A 25,467-nucleotide genomic window follows, 5' to 3' on the forward strand; every position below is an offset into this window, starting at 1 on the left:
AGGAAAAGCTTTCTAGATGTTCTGCACGGTCTTCCTGGCAGCACGAGTTTACCATGGTGAGTGTCGTGAATGACACCGTGCTCACACAGATGAGGAAGTATAGGTTATCTGCAAAATCTTGTCTTTTGTACCTAAAAATTACACCTATTTTCTTTTTTTTTTTTTAAAGATTTTATTTATTTATTTGACAGAGAATGATCACAAGTAGACGGAGAGGCAGGCAGAGAGAGAGAGAGAGAGGGAAGCAGGCTCCCTGCCGAGCAGAGAGCCCGATGCGGGACTCGATCCCAGGACCCCGAGATCATGACCTGAGCCGAAGGCAGCAGCTTAACCCACTGAGCCACCCAGGCGCCCCCAAATTACACCTATTTTCACTAAACAATTCATTTCTCTATACCAGAAACCATTTTACCATCAATATAACTCTTTCTTCCTCTCACTGTTCACGTCGAGCTTTGTCCTGTTGGGGTGAAACCACCAAGCGACAGGAGTCAGAGCGCACCCGGGACAGGGGAGGGTGACGATTATGTCTCCCGTTTCCACTCTGGCAGCACTACCTAACCAAACACCTGAAAGAACTTTTCTAAAGTTAAAAGTAAGTGATCTCTAGTTCAAATGCCAATGAAACGTAAAGGGCGTTACCACCGCATACCATGCGGAATGACCATGGCAAGGCCTGTATACGAAGGCTAAGTAACTGAGCAAACATTCAGAGGAGGAGGGTTAGGAGCCAGGGAAAGCCTGTTGACATGCTAAGTCTTCAATTATAAGGTCTCTGCAAGTCACATCTGAGGGACACCTGCATCTACCAGGAATCCTATTATCTTAGGTTACCTGCCTTTTCCACTCCTAGAGCAGTTTTTAAGAAGGCCTCCAGGAATGGCGGAACCATAACTAGGGTCCCGAATACATCTCAAAGTCAGTGGGTCCAAAGCAGAAGCTCTTTCTCCCAAAAAACCCAACCCACTTTCCATCCTTCTTATCTCTTTAAAAAATGGAATCACGATCTGCAATCCCTGCACCTCCCCACCCTCAAACTCGTATTAAGGTTTCTGAGGCACCTTCGACTCCTCCACCTCCCTCACGCTCCTCCTCTTACCAAGTTTCTGGCGCCACAGCCTCGCCATGTTGCACAGACAGCCTCCTGGCTCGCGACCTTACTTGTGGAGAACCCTGCCCGCGGCGAGTGCCCCCGTCAAGCCTGTCCAACTACTCTTCCTCAGGTACCATGTACTGGCCCAACTGTTTATTCACCCACTTGGAAATGCCTACACTTTTCACCTACCTTCCTGACTCCCACGCATGCAGAACTACTCTAGCCCTCCTGTGAGCTACTGTTCATCCATTCTAAAAAGTATAGTCGTGGGGTGCCTGGGTGGCTCAGTGGGTTGGGCATCTGCCTTCGGCTCAGGTCATGATCAGGGTCCTGGGATTGAGTCCCGCATTGGGCTCCCTGCTCAGCAGGGAGCCTGCTTCCCGCTTTCTCTCTGCCTGCCTCTCTGCCTACTTGTGATCTCTGTCAAAATAAATTAAAAAATAAAATCTTAAAAAAAAAAAATAAATAATAAAAAAATAAAATAAAAAAAGTATAGTCGTATTTTACCCTGTGTAATAGTTACCCCCTGAATATAGCTCATCTCTCCTACCAGTTTATAAACTCCTGGAGGGCAGAGAATATACCTTATTAATATATGTCCTCCATATACACTCAATACACAGTAAGTATTTAATAACTGTTTCTTGAACTGAACTGTATCTCAAAATGGTAATACAGTCTGAGAGATCTTATCAGGAAGTTATAACTTTTACTATTATTTTTACAAATTAACACTTAAAAGCAAAGACTTGCCGAATAAATGGATAAAACAACAGACACACTCGTGGCTAACATTTTATAGATGATGTGCTCAGTGCCAGACACTGTTCTGTGTACTCTCATATTTTAACTCATTTAATCTAACATACCTATGGAAAGACATGGACATTACTAATCCCATTTTACAGGTAGAAAAATAATGCCCAGAGTGATCCAGTAATTTACCCAAGATTATCCCACTAATAAGAGGTACAACAGAATTTGAACCTAAATATTCTGATTCCAGAACATGGGATTCTTACTTCTCTGCTTCTTCAGGGTCTTCTGCAGCCTGTGCTGCCGAGACAACAGGCATGGAATGTGGCCACCTGGGTTGGTTCTCTGCTGAGATAGACAAAGGGACTAAGGAAAAAGGATGTGGTTCAGGCCAGGGTGAAAGAAGTTTGAGTGATACTCAGTAAAATAAATTTAAACTAACCTACAAATGTGATTTCAGATAAATTAGAACCACAGATTAGCAGCAACACTAATAATAACAATAAAATGCAAATAGTTAATTTCTAGGAGTCACTGAATGTCACTATGTGTCAGGCCCAGTATTAAGTGATTAACACATTTTTAACTTAAAAAAAGGGGGGGCCCTATGAGGATGATACAATTATTATCTCCATTTTACACATAAAGAAACTAAGGATCAGACCTTTAAAACTTTGCCTTGGGGGGTGCCTGGGTGGCTCAGTGGGTTAAGCCGCTGCCTTCGGCTCAGGTCATGATCCCAGGTCCTGGGTTCGAGCCCTACATCGGGCTTTCTGCTCAGCAGGGAGCCTGCTTCCTCCTCTCTCTCTGCCTGCCTCTCTGCTTACTTGTGATTTCTCTCTGTCAAATAAATAAATAAAATCTTTAAAAAAAAAAACAAACTTTGCCTTGGGTCACACAGCTCAAAAGTGGGGGCATAGGAATTCGTACCCAGCCCTTTGTGATTCTACAGTGTGGGGCACTTAATATTATGCCATATGCCTCCTTGGAGGAAGGAAAATTAGAGGAAGAAAGGGAAATATCTGTCATCTTTTATATGTACTCTTTCTTTCTTTTTGAGATTTTATTGATCTGTTTGACAGAACGAGCACAAGCAGCAGGGGGAGCGGCAGGCAGAGGGAGAAGCAGGCTCCCCGTTGATCAGAGAGCCCAACGCAGGGCTCGTTTCCAGAACCCTGGGATCATCACCTGAGCTGAAGGCAGATCCTTAACCTACTGAGCCACCCAGGTGCCCCTATATATAGTGTTCCTAAAGCCCAGTGTAATATGAGTTATTAGAAAACAATTAAATATAACAAATTGATTTGATTTCTGAGAACAGAGAAACCTAAATACAATGCAGTAAGTCTGAACACTTCAAAGAAACAATAACTAATGACAACTCTGGCCATTATCCAAAAATAATTTTGAAATACCCATCAGCAGACCTCCTAAACAACCCACGTACAGATAGGGGCATAAGGGGTGTTACGCAAACTTCTTGACTGAAAAGCTTATTGCCTCATGAGAGCAAACAGTTAAGACTATGATTCAAGTTTTTTTATGAGAACACAGTAAAGGTTGATTTAGCCTTTGTTTTTCAACAGGTCTAGCTCAAAGAGGAAGGCTTATCTAACAAATCTTTCCATCTGTAAAACTAAATGAAATTAAAGTTCAGTTATCTGAAAATTCTATCCTGTGCCCTCTCAGTGGTGAACTCCCAACTCCGTGCTTATCTGAAATCCGACCAAGTTCCGCATTCACATAATAGAATTCACCCTTTATCAGTAGTATCTTGGGGTATTGCTACAACCTGACTGCAGGCATGTACTTTACACACTGCCAAACCCTCTCCTGCTAACTCAAACAACGTTTATAAGGAGGAAAAGAAAAAAAGACCTAGGCAGTAAACTCTAAATGATCGTTGTCAGCCTCTACATCATTGTACTTTGGAATTGATCTGTTTGGCTGTGTATAGATGCAAGGACCCCACTTCTGAAACTTTCAACTACAAAGAAATAGATACATATGAATTTCTGCTTTCCTTAGTCTAGCTCAATTCCTCTTAATTCTAAACACTCTAAATGAAATGCCTTTATGTTTCCAGAATGCAGGGATTATTCATTTTACTTATTTTTAATCCAATTAGCCAACATAACTAACATCCTTTGTTTCAGATGTAGCATTCAGTAATTCATCAGTTGAGGGATTATTCATTTGAGAAGAAACCATTTAATAACTCACTTTCTATACACAGCATAAGAGCCACATATGCTGGGTCCACTACAGAAGGTACTCCAGCCAGGGGTACATTGCAGAGGCCACACATTTAATGTACATCCACCATCACCAAGCAGTACCGGGCACTAGTTTCAGATGGTTACACTCCTCGACGGTGCTAGACCAAGGAGATTCAAAAGAGTAGGAATTCGACAAAATCTTTCTATTCATTATACTCAGATTTCCTCTCCACTCCCCACGTGGATAAAAACTAAACAGAAATACCTGTTTGTGTACATGCACGAGTCTATACTTTCACTGTTACTGAATTCCACAAATTTAATGTATCATCTGTTTCTAAATGGGTCTGCGCAGGCAGCCTATATATAGATGAACAGATGTCTTTAAAGCTGATGGATGGTGCATCGACTGAGCTGCCAGAAAAAGGACTGAGATAAAAAGAAACCAAACCAGTAAAGCGGGGAACCCTAGGTTCCGCACTCCCCACAGAATTAACCAAATTTTCCACCGGTTTCCAACAAAGGTGATTGATCCAGTGCTGTCTGAATAACTGGCTTCTTGGGAAATCAAAGTAAAGGAGTAAACTTCATGTGCTTCTGCCCCGTAAAAACCATGGAAGTATGTTGACGGCATTCAAGAGGAACGCCAAAGAAATGGACACATCAAACAAACAGATCAATCAGGATTGGAAAGGAAAAGCCAAAAATAAGTGGTATGTCCTCAAGCCCAGCTCTGTGGCTTCCACTGGTTGGCAGTCCTGGATTTCACTAGGGAGGGAGACGTGCAGCTTGGCATGCTGTTCTCAGCTTATTGATACTTGTCCATTACGGATTCCACAAAGGCTTCTAGAATAGGGAGATGAAGTATTTATGAGGGAAGCAGAAAAGAACAGGAAAGAGATTAGTATGGGAACGATAGCAAAAGAACAAAAACCCTCCCTTGGAACTATCCTTTGCTCAGGAAGACCTCTTCAAAGAAGATTCTAACGGCAAGGGCATTTCCAAAGCCTGATCTCCTAGTAACTCATCCGTTGTTTTCTCCTCAATAACCTTTAGGTCCCAGTCCTAGAATAAATATTCAAACACAATTTAATTCAGCAACAGACATCACTACCTCTACCTCCAAACTGGAGAATCTGTCTCACTGGGAAGATCAGAGAAGGAACAGAGTAGGTTTTAGCCTTAGGTGAAGCTTAGCATGCTAATAATTCAAATACTCATCTGTGTAGCAATGAATTATACCTATTGGTGTATTTTATACTTCAGTTTATCCTGTATGCCTTAAAAAATCATTTAGTGATTTTATAATTTATAAAAACACATCACCTATCACTTAGAACCAAAGGCCATATTCTCCAAGTACTCACTAGTTTCATCCTTAGAATATAGGATTAAAAGCAGATGAAGGGTACTCCCAGAAGAGGGGATTAGCCCACACGTTCTGCTGCCCGGGTTACTCTACAGCATCACGACCAAAATACAAAGTCAGAGTTGGGATAGGGGACGGTTCTCCATTCATCTAACAGATGTTTACTAAACAACTAATGTGGGGCGCCTGGGCGGCTCAGTTGTTAAGCGTCTGCATTCAGCTCAGGTCATGATCCCAGGGTCCTGGGATCGAGCCACGGATCAGGCTCCCTGCTCAGTCAGTGGGAAGCCTGCTTCTCCCTCTCCCACTCCCACTGCTTGTGCTCCCTCTCTTGCTGTATCTCTGTAAAATAAATAAATAAAATCTTAAAAACAAACAAACAACTGAAGTACATCGGGCCCTGTGCTAGGTGCTGGGTACCTGTGGTCTCTGCTACCATAAAGCTTTCAGTCCAGCGGGGAAACAGCAAATCACATATAAATAAGTATGAGTTATGATTCATGTTTTACAAGAAAAGAATGAAGGACATGACAGAGTTCAGACCCTGGAATTCATAGTTTCTCCTTTATATGTTCTATAATAACTAACTTTTCACATTTCCTCTTTACTACTATACATAGCCAATTGTTTAAGATACTAAAACTCCTTAAAAAAGAGACACCTTGGGGTAAACTATAGTTTACCACACAGTTTCATGTATTCACTTTATGCTTATTTACTCAGCTGCTTTACAGTTCACATACCAGTGGGTAAGCATACCAGTTCACCTCATATTCATGCCCTCTTCAATTCTTCCCTAGTTTCTTGTCAAAACTCTCCCTATGCAGTCATTCAAGAAATATGAGGCTTTGCTACACATGCCAGATACTTTGCTTGCTGCTGGGGATACAGCAATGACCAAAGTCGATGCCTTTAGTGGAGTTTGTACGAAAACAAACATCAAATACGTACTTGTAAAAGTAAGTATTTTCAAAGAAATACTCAGACACCACATTCCAACTAAGCAATTAGACTGCTTCCATTATTCAATACATCCTTTCGCGATCTTTTGCACTCTCAAACCCAAGGTTTCATATAAGAGTACTGGGTACTACATATGGGAATAAGACATGTTTCTCATTCTCATGGAATTCTTTTTTTTTTTTAAAGATTTTATTTATTTTACAGAGAGAGAGAGAGAGATCACAAGTAGGCAGAGAGGCAGGCAGAGAGAGAGAGGGGAGGAAGCAGGCTCCCCGCTGAGCAGAGAGCCCGACGCGGGGCTCGATCCCAGGACCTGGGATCATGACCCGAGCTGAAGGCAGAGGCCTTAACCCACTGAGCCACCCAGGCGCCCCCATTCTCATGGAATTCTTTTTTTTTTTTTTTTTTAAAGATTTTATTTATTTATTTGACAGAGAGAAATCACAAGTAGGCAGAGAGGCAAGCAGAGAGAGAGGAGGAAGCAGGCTCCCCGCCGAGCGGAAAGCCCGATGTGGGGCTTGAACCCAGGACCTGGGATCATGACCTGAGCCGAAGGCAGTGGCTTAACCCACTGAGCCACCCAGGCGCCCCAATCATGGAATTCTTAAGAGAGAATCAAAATGAGTAACTACGATGCGATAAGAAAAGATCTGATGCCTGTAATCTAGACTTTTACTTAAAAAGTCATAGGAAGGGGCGCCTGGGTGGCTCAGCGGGTTAAAGCCTCTGCCTTCGGCTCAGGTCATGATCTCAGGGTCCTGGGATCGAGTCCCGCATCGGGCTCTCTGCTCGACAGGGAGCCTGCTTCCCCGCCCCGCTCTCTCCGCCTGCCTACCTCTCTGTCTACTTGTGATCTCTCTCTGTCAAATAAATAATAAATAAAATCTTAAAAAAAAAAAAAGTCATAGGAAGGGGCGTCTGGGTGGCTCAGTGGGTTAAGCCTCTGCCTTTGGCTCAGGTCATGATCTCAGGGTCCTGGGATTCTGCCCCTCATCGGCCTCTCTGCTCAGCAGGGAGCCTGCTTCCCTTCCTCTCTCTCTGCCTGCATCTCTGCCTACTTGTGATCTCTATCTGTCAAATAAATAAATAAAATCTTTAAAAAAAAAAGTCATAGGAAAATGCAACTTAGCTAATACATATGCCCTACTATACTAAGGGTCCCTATCAAATTCAGTCATCTGGTCTTATGTGTGATATACATGTATACATAAATAATAAAAAGAAGTGTTGGTATCTTAAAAATAATAAAAATCCAAATAGTTAAATATATATATATATATATATATATATATATATATATATTTTTTTTTTTTTTTTTTTTTTACACACATTGAGAACACAAAGGTGACAGTGCCAACACTGGAAGTCATGGAGAAACAAAATCTTTGCTACGTGGGGTAAGAAGAGCGAAAACAACAAATGGGGACTTAAAAATTTTTATCCTCATGCTCAGTTTTACTGAAGTTTCAAGTAATTTCTTGAGATTGTTCCCAAAAAGTAAAACACTCCTCTAAGTCCCCATTTATTCTAATTTCCCACAAATCTTTCCTGAAAGAGATGAGAAAGATATAAAAAGAAAGTGAGGCATCTGCGCTCCCTTATTCCTTCCCATTACCTCTCCTGCATTCCGGTTCTCTGCCCCTACTCTGTCTTCCAGCATCCCCGGAACTGTTCTCTTCCCCTGCACTTTCTCACCTCTAAGTTTCTCTAGACCGTTTCATGACTAATTTTCTCCCTTCAACTTGGGGACCAGCCTGAATGTGTTAGCACAGTGTACACTGCACCAAAAATGTGTTTCTGGCTTGTGCTTTTGATATAAACAAGAGCCTTTTTTTTTTTTTAAGATTTTATTTATTCATTTGACAGAGAGAGACACAGCAAGAGAGGGACAGAAGCAGGGGAGTGGAAGAGGGAGAAGCGGGCTTCCTGCTGAGCAGGGATCCTGATGCAGGGCTCGATCCCAGAACCCTGGGATCATGACCCAAGCTGAAGGCAGATACCTAACTGACTGAGCCACCAGGCACCCCAAACAAGAGCATTTTTAAGGCCCCAATGTATCCTATAATTAGTCCTACCCTTAACCAGAAGGGTTTACTGTTAACCAAACTATAATTTCTAAGGAATGGGGCAAGCAATGCATACTGGGTTGGTTATATGAATATTTTATAAGTTGCAAGTGAATACAATACATTTACAGAACTGACCTGTAAGGGAAGAAGAAAGAACATCAGAGAAAGAATCGGAAGACACAAGTTCTAGTCCTGGCTCTGTTGCTACCTAATCAAGTCACTTCTTTTAGCCTCAATTTTCCCTCTATAATACAACTCCTAAAAGTAAGTCCCGTGCTTTGAGCTAAAAAACAGAAAACAAAAACAAAAAACTACAACGTATGTGAAAAGTGCTTTGTAAAACCATAACACGGACTATAAACATTTTCCTAGAATATAAATCTTTATCTCAGCTAGCTTTTCTTTAGGACAGGAATGGACACTGCTAGTAATTGGGTACCATACTTCCAATGACATGTTCTATTTTGCAAAGTGAAAGGGCCTTCTATCAAAACATCTTATTTAAAATCATATCCTGTGTGTTCTGGGGCAGGGGGAACCAGGAGGGAGCTGCAGTTGGAGGGGAGGGGAGAAGGAGGGAAGGAATAGAGAGGGGAAGTGTTTCCTTTTGGAAGGCAGTTCTGGCAGTGAAGAAGCACCCTCTATTCCCAGACTCTCTTCAATCTGGTATGTCTAAAGAGTTAAGACCCAGAGAAAAGCAGAAGGATAAGTACCGTTCATTAATAAAACTGAATGTATGATGATTGTTCAAAGCATGCTGCTGAAATTCCAAGCTGTCAATACAGAAATAGTGGTTAAAGGACCCAGAAAGGTCATTCATCTGTTGCCGGAGAAAAAAGGACCTGCAGATCCAGAGTTAAGACCAAAGGAGGTGGAGGTAAGAAAAGTAAAGGTAATTCTCTCTGGGATCCTACCGATTCACCATTAAAAATCATATGCAATGAAGTACCCTGGACTGGATCTTAGAACAGAAAAAGGAAATCAGCAGGAAAGCATATGAAAGCCACAAAAGTTTGGAATTTACTTAGTAGTATACCAATGTTAACCTCTTCGTTTTGACAAATGTACCAGAGTTATATAAGAAGCTAACATAAGGGCAACTGGGTGAAGAGTATACGGGAACTCTCTATACTATCTGTGACTTTTTTGTAAGCGTAAAGTTATTCCAAAATAAAAAGCTTATTAAAAAAAAAAAAAAAACCATGGATTTGCTCTCCCTTCAGAAAATTTATGAATCAATTACTAAAATATTTTAAGGGTCAGGTTTTTCAAACTGAAACGTTACCATCTACTGGACAGAAAGAAATTATGGATTCATTCCTATACGTGACTAATTATTAAGAATAATAATGGGGCTTCTAATAAATTCAAAATATAAAATGAATGTGGCATAAACAAATACAATGAACCACAATGTAATCCTGAAGAGAAAAATTTCTAATTCTAAAATCGCACATACGAGGAGTGCCTGAGTGGCTCAGTGGGTTAAGTGACTGACTGCAGCTCGGTCATGATCTCAGGGTTGTGAGATCAAGCCCTCCTTGGGGTTCCCCACTCAGGGGGGAATCTGCTTCCCTTCTCCCTCTCCCTCTGCTCTTCCCCTAACTTATGTGCTCACTATCTCTCTCTCTGAAATAAACAAATAAATCTTAAAAAAAATAAAAAATAAAATCACACATGCAAAACACCACCTATGAGATTTCAAGTTGGATTGTTTTATCAATATCCTCAATTATTCAACCCTTTCACACTCCTATAAATTTCTCTTCTACCTCTGTATGTATTGTATAAACATGAGTTAAGTGATCTCTCAAATAATCTGCTTTAGATATCAGAAGTAATACCAAAAAATGATAAATATTATCTATTTAACCTGAATACTCTCAGACCTTCAGGCAGAGAGATCAGGTATCTCCCTGGGGTGGCAAATGTAGGTTACTTGTGTATCTACCCTGACATGTATTTACAAAGGATAAGCTTATGAAAATCTAACTCGAGCCACTGAACTATGTATTATATAAAAGGTCTCTCTGTATTATGAAATAATAAAATAGTGAAAACATGCATGTGGCAACTTATTTTTTTTTTTTTTATTTTATTTTTTTAAAGAGAGGGCTGGGACCTCGAGGAGCATAAGGAGAGGGAAAGAGAGAATCTTAAGCAGGCTCTGTGACCAGCTGGAGCCTGACATGGAGCTCAATCTCACACCCCTGAGATCATGATTTGAGCCAAAATCAAGGTCACGTAACTGACTGAGCCACCCAGGTTCCCCATCTTATTCAATTCTTAAAACAAAGCTATGTGGAAGGTGCTATTATTATACTATTTTGTAGCTGAGGAAATTGAACATAAGACATATTAAGCAACTTGCCTGAGGTCAACCAGCTCCATTTCGATCTGTAGCCAGAGCTCTCAGCCACTATTATAGGTTATGTTTCTCTTCCTTCATAAAACAGACCAGTTCCTCATGTTTAAAAATGACACTATTAATAGTGCTTTCTGCATGATGTGGCTGGAAAAAAATTATCTACTTACTAGTAGGGAAAATCCAGGTGATTTCAGTGAATAGCACAGGGCATTTCAGAAATCTAGAATCTAAAAGGCTCCTTATATTAAAATTCCAGAAGGAATAGAGACTAACAGGATGATAGTGGCCAACGTGTAAAGGTCATTCAAAGGGGCTCCTCCCAGAGACAGAAGGCGAAGGACATAAGAGAACTTCACAGGCCTACTTCCCATTTGGCTCTCGGTGCAGAGACGTCCACACTGAAAAGCAGAGAGCACCTGCTTCCTGGTACAACTTCATTCCTGCATTCTGCCAGGGGTTTTCCCTGGTGTCGCAGAGATTCTGAGTTGATTCATTCATTCACTGAACTGATACTCAGTGTGCACTTACTATATGCTGGGCACTATTCCAGGTGATACGGCAGGAAAATGGATAGATGAAGTCCTTGCCCTCACAGACATATGTTCTAGTGGGAGAAACATAGTAAGTTATTTATGTTATAATTTCCAATGGTACATTATGTGAAGAAAAGTACAGTAGAATAAAAGAACAGAGAGTGACTGGGGGTGGTAATTCTACACAAAGTACACATGGAAGGCCTGTGGAAGAGACAGATGACTCTTACACAAAATCCTACATAATATGATAAACCTTAAAAAGATCTGGAGAGTGTTCCAGGCAGCAGAAATAGAACATGCACAAAGGCAGTGAGTGAGAAGAGGCCTGTCTTAAGAAGGAAACTCAGATATAAGAGATGAGGAATCTAGTCTGTTGAACTCTCAGTGGGATGTACCACTACCGTGACTCATTTCATCTCAACAGCTATGTGAGGTACGTATTACCTCCATTTTACAGATGAATAAATAGCAGTTCGAAGAGGTTAAGTAACTGTGTGCACAGCTAGTAAGAGGTAGAGCCAGAGTTCAAACACAAGTTGGCCTGATATCAAAGCCTATGCTTTTTCTGCTACAACACATTTAATGCCAGAGGCATAACAAAAATAATATGCGTAAGTAAGTAAGTAAATAAATCAAACTCTTTCCCATATCCTCAAAATCTGGGGCTCACCATTTCATTTTGGGTAGCTGTTCATCTCCCCCGTGAAGTAATGTCTTTCTTTAACTGCAGCGGGCAGATCTCAAACTGCCAGCTACTTCGATGTCATCGGTCTCTTTCCTGAGGATCCGTAACACAGTGCTCAGACAGCTAACTCCATCACACAAGATCTGAGCATAACACGTACTTGCACCAGGCATCTGAATGGGGTGAAGGTACACTGGGAACATGCTTCCTTTAGACTGGCAGGGCCATCTGAACAAACCCTTCCAAAGTTAAAGGCACCAGGAACAGTATTTTCCCTTCAGCATTAGTTCTGCACGTTCACCCAGGAAATGTGGGCAGCCTTGAATCTCATCTGCTATTCTCTGCGGGTATTACTGGTGCTGACATTTTGCACCCAACTTTGCTGAGGGTAGGTGACAGGTGAACAGATTCAAAACTTGGAACAGGGCATGGTTATTCTACAGCAAGCCAGAAGTGACAAAAATTCTTTCCCTTAAAACTGTATTAGAGTACTTATTCTTTCTAGATCTCTAATAATAATGTGGCCCTGAAAGACACAGCATGGTAGAATACTCAGGACTGAAATAATGAGGGAGGCCTATGTCCCCATATATTTCTGTAAATATTTAGTAAGTTAGTTTTTTTCCTACCAAAGTACTTTAAACTCTCCCGACAGGCTTATCCTATTTAGCTTCTTCCCATTTTTGAAATTAACTTTCAAGTGTTTGCAGTAATTAATGACAGCTCATTTAACCGACATTTTGAGAAAAAAATAAAAAGGTAAATCCCGATTTTTGTTGTTTTTGTTGTTGTTTGAGGAGACTAGATGCCCAGTGTGGAGCCCAATGTAGGGCTTGAACTCACAACCCTGAGGATCAAGACCTGATCAGAGATCAATATTTGGTTAAGCGTCTGCCTTTGGCTCAGGTCATGATCCCAGGGTCCTCGGACAGAGCCCCACACTGGGCTCCCCGCTCAGTGGGGAGCCTGCTTCTCCCTCTCCCACTGTTGCTCTCCCTCTTGTGCTCTCTCTCTGTCAAATAAATAAAATCTTAAAAAATAAATAAATAAAATAAGGGGTGCCTGGGTGGCTCAGTGGGTTAAACCCTCTGACTTCGACTCAGGTCGTGATCCCAGGATCCCAGGATTCTGGGATCCTGGGATTGAGCCCCGCATCGGGCTCTCTGCTCAGCAGGGAGCCTGCTTCCCTCTCTCTTTCTGCCTGCCTCTCTGCCTTGTGATCTCTCTGTCAAATAAATAAATAAAATTAAAAAAAAAAAAAGAAAGAAAACCACTCACATGTATTAATAAATAAATAAATAAATAAAATAAATGAAAACAAATTTCCTCTAGGGCAAGGATTAGGAAACAGGTGATTAGAACTGAGAAATTTGGCCACATGTGCTAAAAATACACACATAAAATCTGAAAGTTCTTAAAATATTTATATGTAAATTTCTCCATGGGTACTTAAGGGAAAAAAATAATAGCTTCTCTCCTTAAGTCCTAGGTGATGTAAAATTGTATCTATTTGTCTCAAAAAAAATTAAAGTATTTTAAAATTAACTTTGGTAAAGCTACAGCAAAATTGTTCTTTTCTGTAGAAGACAGAAAGGCAAAAAAGAGGGAGAGTTAAATTTCATGCAGCATGTGAAGTATGAAAGCTATAAGTCTATCAGCTAAAATTGTTGCAAGAGTTACAGTTCTCAAGATCAAATACATAAAGGGAAAGCCAGTCTATTAAAATACAGCAGCCCATTTAACTACTGAAGGATTTTCCTACTCCCCATTCTCCCGTTTAGTGGAAACATCTCAGAAGTAAATGTATATGTAACTGTAAGAGAGTTCATGTTGTTTGAAGAACTGCAACTTTGTATTTCCTGAAGTTTGTGTGGTCAAATTTGCAAGTGGAACATGTCATTACTACAGGTTTTGCACAAAATTTTACGAAACAAACCTACATTAAGTTAAAGCAGAACTGAAATCAATGCCTTTTCTGGCCACTTCAGGAATGATTTCCATACATTTGCCTATCATAGAATCCTTTGGATTTAGATGCTTGATTCCTTCAACACAGACCAGGGGTGGAGGGGGCATTCCAGCTCCAAAGCTAAAATGGAAGTAGAATGCAGAGTAATGAAACAATTACCCAGTTACCACCTACCACATTTTTCTAACATAATTTTGAGGGATGCAGAAGGTGCCACACCTATCAGCAGAATGCTTATTTTTAAAATGTCCCGGAAAGACTAGCTTGTAGTTTCCCTCCTCCTGCATTTTCAAATCATCCCAGTATTAACAGCCTTCTTTAAGAAGCCTCACCCTAGTTGTTTTGGAAAAAAAAAAAAAAAAACCATTACATTTGTCTCACACTCCGTGTGATACCCAAGCAAGACCCCTCTTTTTCTGGTTCTTCTGCCTCATCAAAGCATGAAAACAGCCAGAACTACAGCAACAGCTGGAGATCATTAAACCGACAGAAATAGCTTAGGAGACTCCACTGGTGTGTGAGTGGGGGGAGGAGAGGCTCAGTATCAGATTAAAAAAAAATCAAAAGGGCAACAGGAAAGGGGGGGGGTGGAGCCTAGGAAGTGTATCATACCCAATCTCCTTTACACAGCCAAAGGGATGCCCTGGAACCAAAGAAGGGACAGGTGACTGCAGCTTATCTTGCCTAGCCCCCACCTATCTTTCCTATGAAAGGCTTAGTCAAACCTAAAAATGTGAGTTAGTCAAGACAGGTTGGGGTAGGAAGGTAGGGGAGTCAATGCATCTCAAAGGCTAACCCTGGGTCATCCCCAGTCTGGAGGAATCTCTTAGAGGATGTGAGTCATTTCTGGTGCTGTGCTGACAGTAAAAGTCGACTCCGAGAGGGAGAGGGATACGAAAATACAGGCCAGTCCCTAAGTGGACTCGGATACCTACCCAGTCCCAAAGCATCCCTTCAACTGGGGAGGACCAAACGCTGGACGCAATGCAGGCTGTTGGGGCTGTTCGTGCCAGAGCACAACCACGCCTCCAATGCTAGCTTTGTAATCTGCCAGGCCTCCGAAGGTCAGTACAGGAATGTGCCATCTGCCTGGCCCGCTGCCCGAGTGTGTTCAGCACATATCTGAATGCCCTACAGGAGCTTTATTCAGATCCCTCCATGGGAGTGGGCCTGCATATCCTGATCTCCATGCCTTGGTCTGGTTAGTTGTAGGATCCCGGGGTACCCTCTTCGCCCTCACACTTGCTAGGTTGTCATTTAATGTCAAGGCTTATCCCACCAAGGCATCTTCTGCATAACTAATCTCACAGGACTGCAGTTTCAGACAGTTCCCCACCTGCAAACCCGAACAGGAAATGATTCGATTGCAGATATTTTGACTGCAACTCTCTTTAGCAAGAGTGTTTGGTAACTGTGGGATTGCAGGAACTTCAGCTGAACATTTTATTTGATGCATCTAATGATTTACTAGAGAAGGCTCCATGCTGATGCCTGTTCTCAACAAAAGCACCCCTACACTGCCCTCTTCTAGAATGGCTTTTTTTTTTTTTTTAAGATTATTTATTTATTTGACAGAGATCACAAGTAGGCAGAGAAGCAGGCAGAGAGAGAGAGAGGAGGAAGCAGGCTCCCTACCAAGGAGAGAGCCCGATGCGGGGCTCGATCCCAGGACCCCGGGATCATGACCTGAGCCGAAGGCAGAGGCTTTAACCCACTGAGCCACCCAGGCGCCCCTAGAATGGCTTCTTTTCTAACTCACAAACCTGTAGGAAAATATGTTCGTGTGTATTTCCAAACTACATCAGTTTTGGCTACATAACTATATTTGAACAGGGTTTTCTATGGTTTCAAAAAACCCCCCGCAGTAATTGGCTTATTCTGAGTATTTTAACTTAATATTAGGAAGGGTAGGACATCCACAAAAATAAATTCACTAGAGAGGAGACTAAAAAAAGAGTTTATATACATATTTAGTTTATACACACCCATACAGATCTATCTCACATACAGCTCATTTTAAGGCTGCATAACACCAAAGGACAGGATATGTGTCAACCAAACTATTGTGACTATAGTCACTTCTCAGTGTGCGCAGCCTAGGTGGGAGCAAATGCATCTCTCATCAGCCTTTACCAGAGTATATTCTTTAGAGAAAATATAAAAAAAAAGTCATAAATATTTATAATCAATCATTTACTATGTACATGCCTTGGTACTAGGTTACACAGTAGGAACTGAGAAGAGAAATAAGAAATATAATAAAAATAGCTCATAAAAATAATATATAATACTTTACAACGCTATTTTCATACATATGATCTTATTTCACTCTATGAGTTAGGATGGCAGACATCATACCCATGATACAACGAAAGAAACTGGTTTGCCAAGCTTAGAGTAATTTAGCCAAACTCACATTGGCAAGATCAAACCAAGAACTTCAGGTTCTTGACTATCAGTTCAGTGCTGGAACGCTAGCTGCCTACCACAAAAGGCTTTCAGCCCTCAAGGAATTATCTCTGACACCTAATGCCTTGGCCAGTGTTTCTCAGATGTACCAAGTTTCTTCCCAGTGAGAATCTCACCAATCTCCTGGACCAGGGTCATATTCTAAATCTAATTCAAGACAATTGTAGGGAAAGGTTATTTATTAATATCATTGACAATTAAAAGATCTGAGGGGCGCCTGGGTGGTTCAGCCGGTTAAGCGTTTGCCTGGGCTCAAGTCATGATCTCAGGGTCCTGGGATAGAACCCCACGTTGGGCTTCCTGCTTGGCAAGGAGTCTGCCTCTCCCTCTGCACACCCCCCCCCATTTGTGCTCTCGTGCGTGCGCTCTCTCATTCTCTCGAATGGATAAAATATTTTTTAAAAGGATCAGAGTTTCTTTTGAAGGCCAGAATTATTAATATGAGATACTGAATAAAACTCAATTAGGATGGAGTGCTCAAAATGTATCCCATTTAGGATGAACACATTTTTGCTTATGGGCATGATACTGCCCTCTAGTGCCAGGAAGCACAGTTCCCTCAGCAGACTAACTCAGCTGATGCATTATTAACCACCTACTGTATATAAACACACTTCACTAATGAGCACTTTAAAAGGGGGAAAAAAGAGAAAGGGGTAAGCCAATTACATACATACAACCATAAAAACTAAACCCCTGAAGGAATTTATAAATATAATAGAGAGGATAAAAAATGTGAAATAAATCACTGTAATCAAGGACAGTGTTATAAGTGCTATGAGTTTGCAGAGAATAAATCACTAGAGTACAAAAAGGATCAGGCAAGCTTTGTAGGAACAGCAGCATATAAACCTTCTCTGGAGGACTTTATACACTAGGTATGAACAAAACCCAAAAACTAGCAAGGAGCCAAGACCTAGAGGTAGGAAATATTATAAGGTTAAGAACATATATACATATGTTCTTATATGTATATGTTATATACATAACTAATGTATTCTAATTTAGATGGAGAATGAAGTTTGTGAAAGGGGAGTAGAAGGTAGCCAGAAAGGCAGGTGAAGGTCAGGCTGTGAAGGGTCTGAAATTATGCTATCCAACATGGTAGCCACTTGCGCTCTTCAAATTCAGTTAAAATTAAATAAAACTAAAAATTCAGTTTCTTAGTCACTCCAGCCACATTTCAAGGCTCAACAGCCACATATAGCAAGTAGCTACTGTATTGGACAGTGCTGATACAGTACTGGCCAGTGCTGTACCAGAAAGCTGCATTAAACTTCAAGACACCAATCTTTCAAGGCTTCTAAAAAAAATACAGTTCTGATCCTTGCCAAAGTCAAGAAAACCACAGGTGCTAATGCCATAAGGGGTAAATTAATAGTGTGGTCCCTATCCTTGTGCTGTCAACTGAAACAGCAGGAAAAGTATCACACATAGCTTCCTATGGTCCTAAACAATTCTCTTGAGAAATGTGTACCACCTTTTAAAATCCTTTTTTTTTTTAACTTAGGAAAAATAAAGAGCTAAGAAAAATATGTAAGAAGGAAAAGATTATCATCAGGCATTTGTCTATAATAATAAAATACAAGACTGAGAAGAGTCACTTCCACTGGGTAGTTTTGTGTATCTGAAGGAAGAACTGTCTCTATCCCTCAAACACCTGCTTCAGCCCGAAAGGAGTAATCCTGGACATCCTTTATACTTTCACTATCTAATGCACAATGTATTTCTCCTGTGCAGCTTATAAAATGACAATCATTTTTAAAAAACAATGTGTACTGGTAGAAAACTTAATGTGAGTTCTCTCAAGATCCAACAGACAATTCTAGATACAAAGTTCCAAGTACAGTATAAAATCAGAAAAACATATAGTCAATTGCTTTGGCTGTCTAAAATTGCCATTCTGATCCTACTTATGCCAAGTCTGCATCTCTATTTCCTATACACTGCTACACTTGAAACAAAGCTATTTAATATTCATACTGGGAATCTGAAACACTATAATCTTCTGGTCACAAAAAGTCAACAGTGGCATCCCAAAGCTTTAGGTCCTAAGCCATACTGTCTCTCCCTTTCAAATAACCTTCCCTGAAATGTTACTGTGGTGTTTCTTTGACATTATAACACTTTTAGATATTTAAAAAAAAAAAATCAACTGCCTCTCAGTCCGTTTTTTAAATCATTCTTTGCAAACTGGGCACTGATAATCACTCATCTCCTCATCAGTGGATTCATTCACTGCTGATACCACAAGCTCAAACCATCCTTTCAAATGTTAGTAAAGTCCCAAAGAGATCTTAAGAAATCAAAAGAAATGTCTAAGTTTTTAGAAAAGTAGCAGTTATATAACCAATAGTGGAGAAGTTTCCCAAGCTAGGAGAGAGAAAATGTTGACAATTCTTCTCCATTCATATCTGTTAGAATCTGAATGAAGTCTCTACTCCCCGCCACATATTTTTTCATAACTCAAGAGTTTTTCCTGAAAGAATTACTGAACTTTTTTGCAGAATTCAAATGTGTCCATTCTACTCCCAAACAATATTTTCCCAGCAGTTTTAAAACACAAAAGAGGGATGTTCACAAAGGAAAAATCCTTCATGGATATTAACCTAATAAACAGTTTCCTGCTATCTTTCATATATGTGGATGTAATTCTAATATAACTCTACAATTACTAAAAAGATTGGTAAGGCCAGCCCCAACAACCCAAACTAACATTCAGTATAAGTATGAAGAAAAAGCCTTCCAAATATTATTTTATTTTAAATTATGATATCTTAGTGTTACAAGATCTCAGAGGTTATCTATCCACTTTCAGTATTTAACAGAAGAAACTAAAGTCCTCATCACTAGCTCCCTATTTATTTGTCTAGAACCTATGGCCAGAGTATGTTTCACTAATAAAACACTGCATTTGACCCACATAAATGGGAAGAATCCCACCTTAGAAAGTTTTTTCTTCCTTCTTCCATAATCTGGGTTCAGTACGTGGGCTGTGCAAGGGAGGAAGGAAGGGAGCAAGAAAAACATCATAAACACTGTCCCCATCAGGTCGTGAAGTGCACCCTATGGTACCATGCTCAGTCGTCTACCTGCTGAGGGCTGAACAAGCTTCAGTAAAAACTCTGGGAGAGTAAACTACCCAGAGTCAAAGCTTGGCCCGCTGCAGAGGAACAGGGACGAGATAAAAACCCTACAGTGAATTAAGGAGGAAACAAAAGCATGCAAATCCCGACAGGATAAATATGCCAACCTTCCCGAAAACTGTGGTAAGGGGCCAGTCGCACTGCGGAGTAGCTGTCCCTTCCAGGCTCCAGGACAATCCAGGAGAGCGGCAGAATCCTGCAGGTGGGTTGACGACTCTTGGTCTTCTCCTCCAGCATGCTGGGGGAGATGTGAGGCTCCAAAGGCCAGTGTTGCAATAAACCTGTCTTCCTTACCTCACTCCTTAAAGAGGCCACTTATTATCTGCTGAAAATCTGATTAGCATTGTTCTTTAGCTTAAAGTGGGCACTTCGTTTCTGCAGTGCTGAGGGTATGAGAACAGCTAGATCCCAAGTTTACTTAGGGAGCGGGGCATTAGAAGCAGCGACAGCAGAAGGTCAGAATCAGTAAGTCTCCTGGAAAACATTTCTTCCTGTCAGCACTGGGCCTCGACACAGACACCTCCCTCCTCTACCCAAATGCCAAAAAGCAGGACTGGGATGATTTCAATGTGTAGAGGTGGAAGAGAAGAGGGTTCCCTTAGAGAAAATGCTCGTAGCAACCAACCAACCTCATTCACCCAAAATAGTAAACAGTTGGTTTCTCTGCTCAGAACCAAAAGGCTTCTGCCAGACAAGTGGTATCACATGACCAGGTTCCCTCTTCTCTCCTGGGCCTCCCTCCCTTCCTGTGCAAAGTCTGCACCAAAGTGGAACAAGGACCTGTAACACTGTACTATTTTATTTCACTTGACATTTGTTTTTAAAATGTTTACAGATGAAAGATACCAAATTGGGAGGAAGGGCAGTACCAAGGGAAAAACTCGGGAAGAATTTACTTTGAAATAAGCCACATCACAGCATCAAGAAGCAGTACCATAAACGTAACGGTTAATTAGCAAATGTGCTCAATGAACAAATAAATGAGTGAACAGACACTTCTTGGCAATTTGCAGATGTTTTTAGCGACAAAGTCTCTAAAAAAAGATACAGCTCAGTACATATTTGACTTTTTCACTTACAAAAAAAATTAATAAAGGCTCTTAAGATGGTAGCTAGTGTCAGAGACAATATACTGCAATGGCAAAAATGTGAGATTCACACCCTTATCCATCTCAACTCAGCTCACCATTTGATTCTACTACTTAGATGTCATAACCCCATCATTCAGATCACTGGGTAGAAAATCAGGGCAGCTACACCAACAGACTAAACTGAAAAACCTTCACAGCTAATTATGGGAAGAGCTGCCATCCTGACACTCATGGGCATTTTCCCCTAAGGTGGTCAGTAAGGCGGACGGCACAGCTAGGGCCAGATGGGCCACCATTTTCTTCTCCCCACAAGATTCCCCAGCACTTGAAAGCTGAGCAAGGCATAAAACGTAGAGACATGGAAGCAAAAACCTCTAGTGAAGCAATCTGTTCTAGGGGAGAAGAGGTGTCTCTATCCTCTGCCACGGCCCCTACCCACAGGGCCAACCAGGGGGCTTTGAGGTAAGAGTTGCTCATACTCATCCATCCCCTTGCACTGTAGGATGTTCAATAAATATTTGTAATATGGAAAGGAAAGAAAAAGAAAAAAGAAAAAGAAAAAACATATCAGAAAGCCTTAACATAAGCAACACCTTTTCCCCCAAAAGACCATGTGAAGATAATAATTTGGCCAATGTCAGAAAACAAACACTACCAATAAAGAATTTGCTGGTGAGGATGAGGAGCAATTGAAACTCTCAGACATTACTGGGAGAATACAAAATGATGATCTGGGAAAACAGTCTGGAAGTCTCTTACAAACTTAAACACGGACTTACCATACAATTCAGTAATCCCATCCCTGAGTACTTATACAAAGGGAAATGAAAATATATGTCCACATATGGAGCTGTCCATGAATATTCATAGCAGCCTTATTTTAATGGCCAAAAATGAGAAACAACCAAAATGTCCTTCAGCTTATGAATGGAATAAAAAATGGTGGTACATCCATATGAAGGAATGTACTAACAGTGAGGCAACACATGACAACAACATGTACGAACCTCAAAAGCATTACGCTAAGTGAAAGAAGGCAAATGCAAAAGGTTACAACACTGAATGACGGCACTTATATGAAATTCAGGAAAAGACAAACTATAAGGGCAGTAATAAAATCAGTGGGTACCAGGCTGGGGATGGGGGAGGAGACTGTCTAGAAAGAGGCATGATGGGACTTCTTGATGGACCTATTCCCTCTATCTTGATTATGGTGGTGGTTTACGTTTTTTTTGTGTTTTTTTTTTTTAAGATATTTATTTATTTATTTGACAGAGAGAGAGTGATCACAAGTAGGCAGAGAGGCAGGCAGAGAGGAAGGGAAGCAGGCTCCATGCTGAGCAGAGAGCCCGATGCGGGGCCCAATCCCAGGTCCCTGAGACCATGACCTGAGCTGAAGGCAGAGGCTTAATTAACCCACTGAGCCACCCAGGCGCCCCGGTGGTGGTTTACCTTTTATCAAAACTCAGTGAACTGTTCCTGTAAAGGGATTACTTTTACTGCCTATAAACTGATACCAATTTTTAAAAGAAAGCAGATTGAAAAATAACATGCATAGAGGCAGAATGGAATAGCAGTTAGGAATACAGGCTCTGGAACTAGATAGCCGGGATTTAAATCTTGGCTCTACCACTTACTAGCTGAGTGACCTGAGATCCTTAACATGCCTGTGCCTCCATTTCCTCATCTGTAAAGTGGGGATAATAGTATTTACCTCATAGTGCTGCTGTAATAAATGAGTCGACACATATATGGCACTTAGAACAGTGCCTATCCCCCAAGCATTCACTAAGTGCCAGCTGTTGTCATCACCCAATTACGTAACGCATACATACACGTCACTGTGCACAGAAGTGACTGGAAGGATAGTTACCATCTGCGTGTTGGGAATATGCTGATTTTATTTTCTTCCTTCTGTTTTTCTGTATCTTCCAAATATTCTACATTAAACAACTATTGCCTTTGTAATAAATTTAAAAAAATTTTTTTCCTCAAAAAACCATTTTTTCAAAACGAAAGAAAGAACACTGGGCTGGGACTCAGCAGTTCTGTTTTTCAGCTGTGCTAATTACGTCACTGTATAACCTCAAGGTGTCACCTTCATCTCTAAAAAGGAGGGGCTAGAGCAGATAGGGTGTCCTCCATCCCTAAAATGGAATGGTTCTCTAAGATTTATGGTGGGACTGGGCAAGCTACACACTTTATTTTGTTTCATTTTTCTTTCCATATTTACTGTCTGACTACCATGTGCCAGGCTGTGTGACACAGATGAAACGGCCAAGCCCCTGCCCTCATGGGGCTTACAACAGGCTCGTAAACAGAGACAGACTTGTACTCAATCATACAATCTGTCAGCATGATACATGCTCTGATGGGAACTCAAAAAGAAGACCTAGCTGGGTTTGGAGGAGTTAGAGAAGACACCTGACCTGAGACCTGGCTGGATTAAAAGGGGGAAAAAAAAAGTCAAACTATGGGGAAAAGACCTGCAACCAAAGGGAGAAGAACACACAAAAGCAAAGGGTGTGAAAATAACAACTTCTTGGGGAACAGAGGATAGAGAGAAAAGAAACAGAGAAAGGGCATTTTAACAGCAGTATGGAAACAAAGAAGGCCAATCCCAGCGGGGGGAGGCTGGTCAGGAAGAGGGAAACGGGTACTCAGACTGTTGATGACTTCCAGAAATCATATGGAACCATGAATCGTTTATTCTTATTCAAATGTCTATATATGCAACAAAGAAACCTGGCAAACGTGAGTCTAAGATGTACTTTACTATAGTCAGAAATATAGCTATACACTTACAAAATTTTACAAACAAAAGAAGTCAGTTCACTTCCATATTCCATGGTTAATTGAATATCCTTGTTTATTCAGTAAATAGCTATTGTGCGCTCTACATATGCTTGGTGCTGAGGAAGAAGGGAGACACAGAGAGAAAGCAAGACCACCAGATTCACTTTTTCTTCTATCCAGGACCCACTGCGATCTTCTACCTCTCAGAAGCAGGACCGGGGCAATGTGCTATAGCGGCTGAGAACTCTGACTTGGAACTGGAAAAAACTTGTATAAATTCTTGCTCTTACCACCTACCTCCAGTCTGAGTTTGGGTAAGTCACTTAACCTCACTTAGCTTTCATCTCACCTGAAAATGGGCATAACATCATCAAATTATTATGGTTTAGGATGAATTTAATGAAACAAGCAATAATCAGTATATTAGCCACCCAGAAAATGTTCCGGAAGTGGTTCCTTTTACTAATTTTAATTTTCTATCTTGGGACAGCTCAAGATCTCCCACTATATAGACACAAATATACTAACGAGGTAGAAAACAGGGGGAGTAAGGTATAAAGGTGTATTTAACATTACTGAATTTATATTTCAGTGAATTCACAACTGTTTTCTCATAAAGGTTTCATGCTTGGAACTAACATTCCCAAAGGATTTCTCAAACTGTTAATATCTGCCTATATTACATGACCTAGGAAATTAAATAAAAACCATCACCCAAAATAGGGAGCCAGTCACAAACTCTTCTGGGATTCCTTGTTCTGACTCCGACTAACAACGAGTCACTTAAAGAACGGAGACAACGCAGAGTACTGACACGCAGTCTGAACACAAACGCGGAGCAGGGGTGCCAGGCGCACTGCAGACCGACACTTTACTGCAAGCCAACTTTATGAGACAGACAAACTAGCATGGAAGGAGAGTCTTCTACTGGCTGCACCTTTTAGTAATCCTGTCTTTCAGGAAAGCGATTAGTTTCTCAACTGCTGCCTCCCTATAATCACACGTACTCAAAAATACTTTACTTTTTTAAAATGTTTATTTCTTAAAGATGACTTCCAGGACTAGAGTGGTCATTTTAAGATTTTAAAAGCAGAACATAGCACACAAAAAGAAAATGCCTGTGTGATATTAGAGCTTAAGAGTCAATATAATCCTATTTAAACTGCCCCCCATAAAGTTCCTTTCACAATGAAACCAAGCAGTGATACTTCAGTCCAAACAGAAGATTTAAGAAGCAGAGGAGAAGCTGGGTAGGATTTTCAAGTCTATCATTTCTTTTTTTTTTTTTTTAAAGATTTTATTTCTTTGACAGATGGAGATCACAAGTAGGCAGAGAAGCAGGCAGAGAGAGAGAGAGGAGGAAGCAGGCTCCCCGCTGAGCAGAGAGCCCTATGCGGGGCTCGATCCCAGGACCCCGGGATCATGACCTGAGCTGAAGGCAGAGGCTTTAACCCACTGAGCCACCCAGGTGCCCCTCAAGTCTATCATTTCTTATACATAAGTAAAGTCTATGCCTATAAGCAAAAGAACACCACACTTTCACATCTTTCTCTTATTAGTGTACAACCAGTCTCTGTAGAGAATCTTCATGCTACCAGGGAACCTCAGGATCTTTCTGCCTACCTAATCCCACAGAGGACACCCTGTTACTCCCCTTCACTCTCCCTCCTGTCATCAGTGCCCAAGGCAAGCTGGCAGCTAGTGAAACTTCCGAGCCACCCAAACTCCCCTGCTATGCTCCACTCTGCTTAAAGGTGCCTCGTACTGTGTCCTGGCAAGAAGAACCTAAGGAAAACACAAAGACAGGTTCTTCCTTGTAGGTGCAGGAAAGCTGAGCTAATGAGGAGATCTGTTCGTCAGGGCTTCCCTGTAGCTGCTTGTGATAGGTCCAGAACACACTACCGTTTGCTCTTTTTCTGTGATCCAGGTGTCACC

General features: G+C 41.1%; 1 protein-coding gene across 6 annotated transcripts in view; it reads right to left on the bottom strand.

The window, feature by feature from the left end:
- MRTFA (myocardin related transcription factor A) overlaps window positions 1-25,467 on the bottom strand; it is a 201,962-nt gene that overhangs the window by 42,264 nt on the left and 134,231 nt on the right. Inside the window, exon 2 of one of the 6 annotated variants that reach the window (XM_047742462.1) lies at window positions 2,119-2,218. The exons of 4 other annotated variants lie outside the window; for them this stretch is intronic. In XM_047742462.1, the coding sequence (XP_047598418.1) occupies window position 2,119 (1 nt within the window). In that variant the 5' untranslated portion in view covers window positions 2,120-2,218. Of the gene's footprint in view, window positions 1-2,118; window positions 2,219-19,752; window positions 20,083-25,467 lie in introns of those variants that run through there. One more of the 6 variants, XM_047742460.1, reaches the window with a different exon arrangement.

The sequence above is a fragment of the Lutra lutra genome, chromosome 8, assembly GCF_902655055.1.
Source record: "Lutra lutra chromosome 8, mLutLut1.2, whole genome shotgun sequence".
In the NCBI taxonomy this organism is placed as follows: domain Eukaryota; kingdom Metazoa; phylum Chordata; class Mammalia; order Carnivora; family Mustelidae; genus Lutra; species Lutra lutra.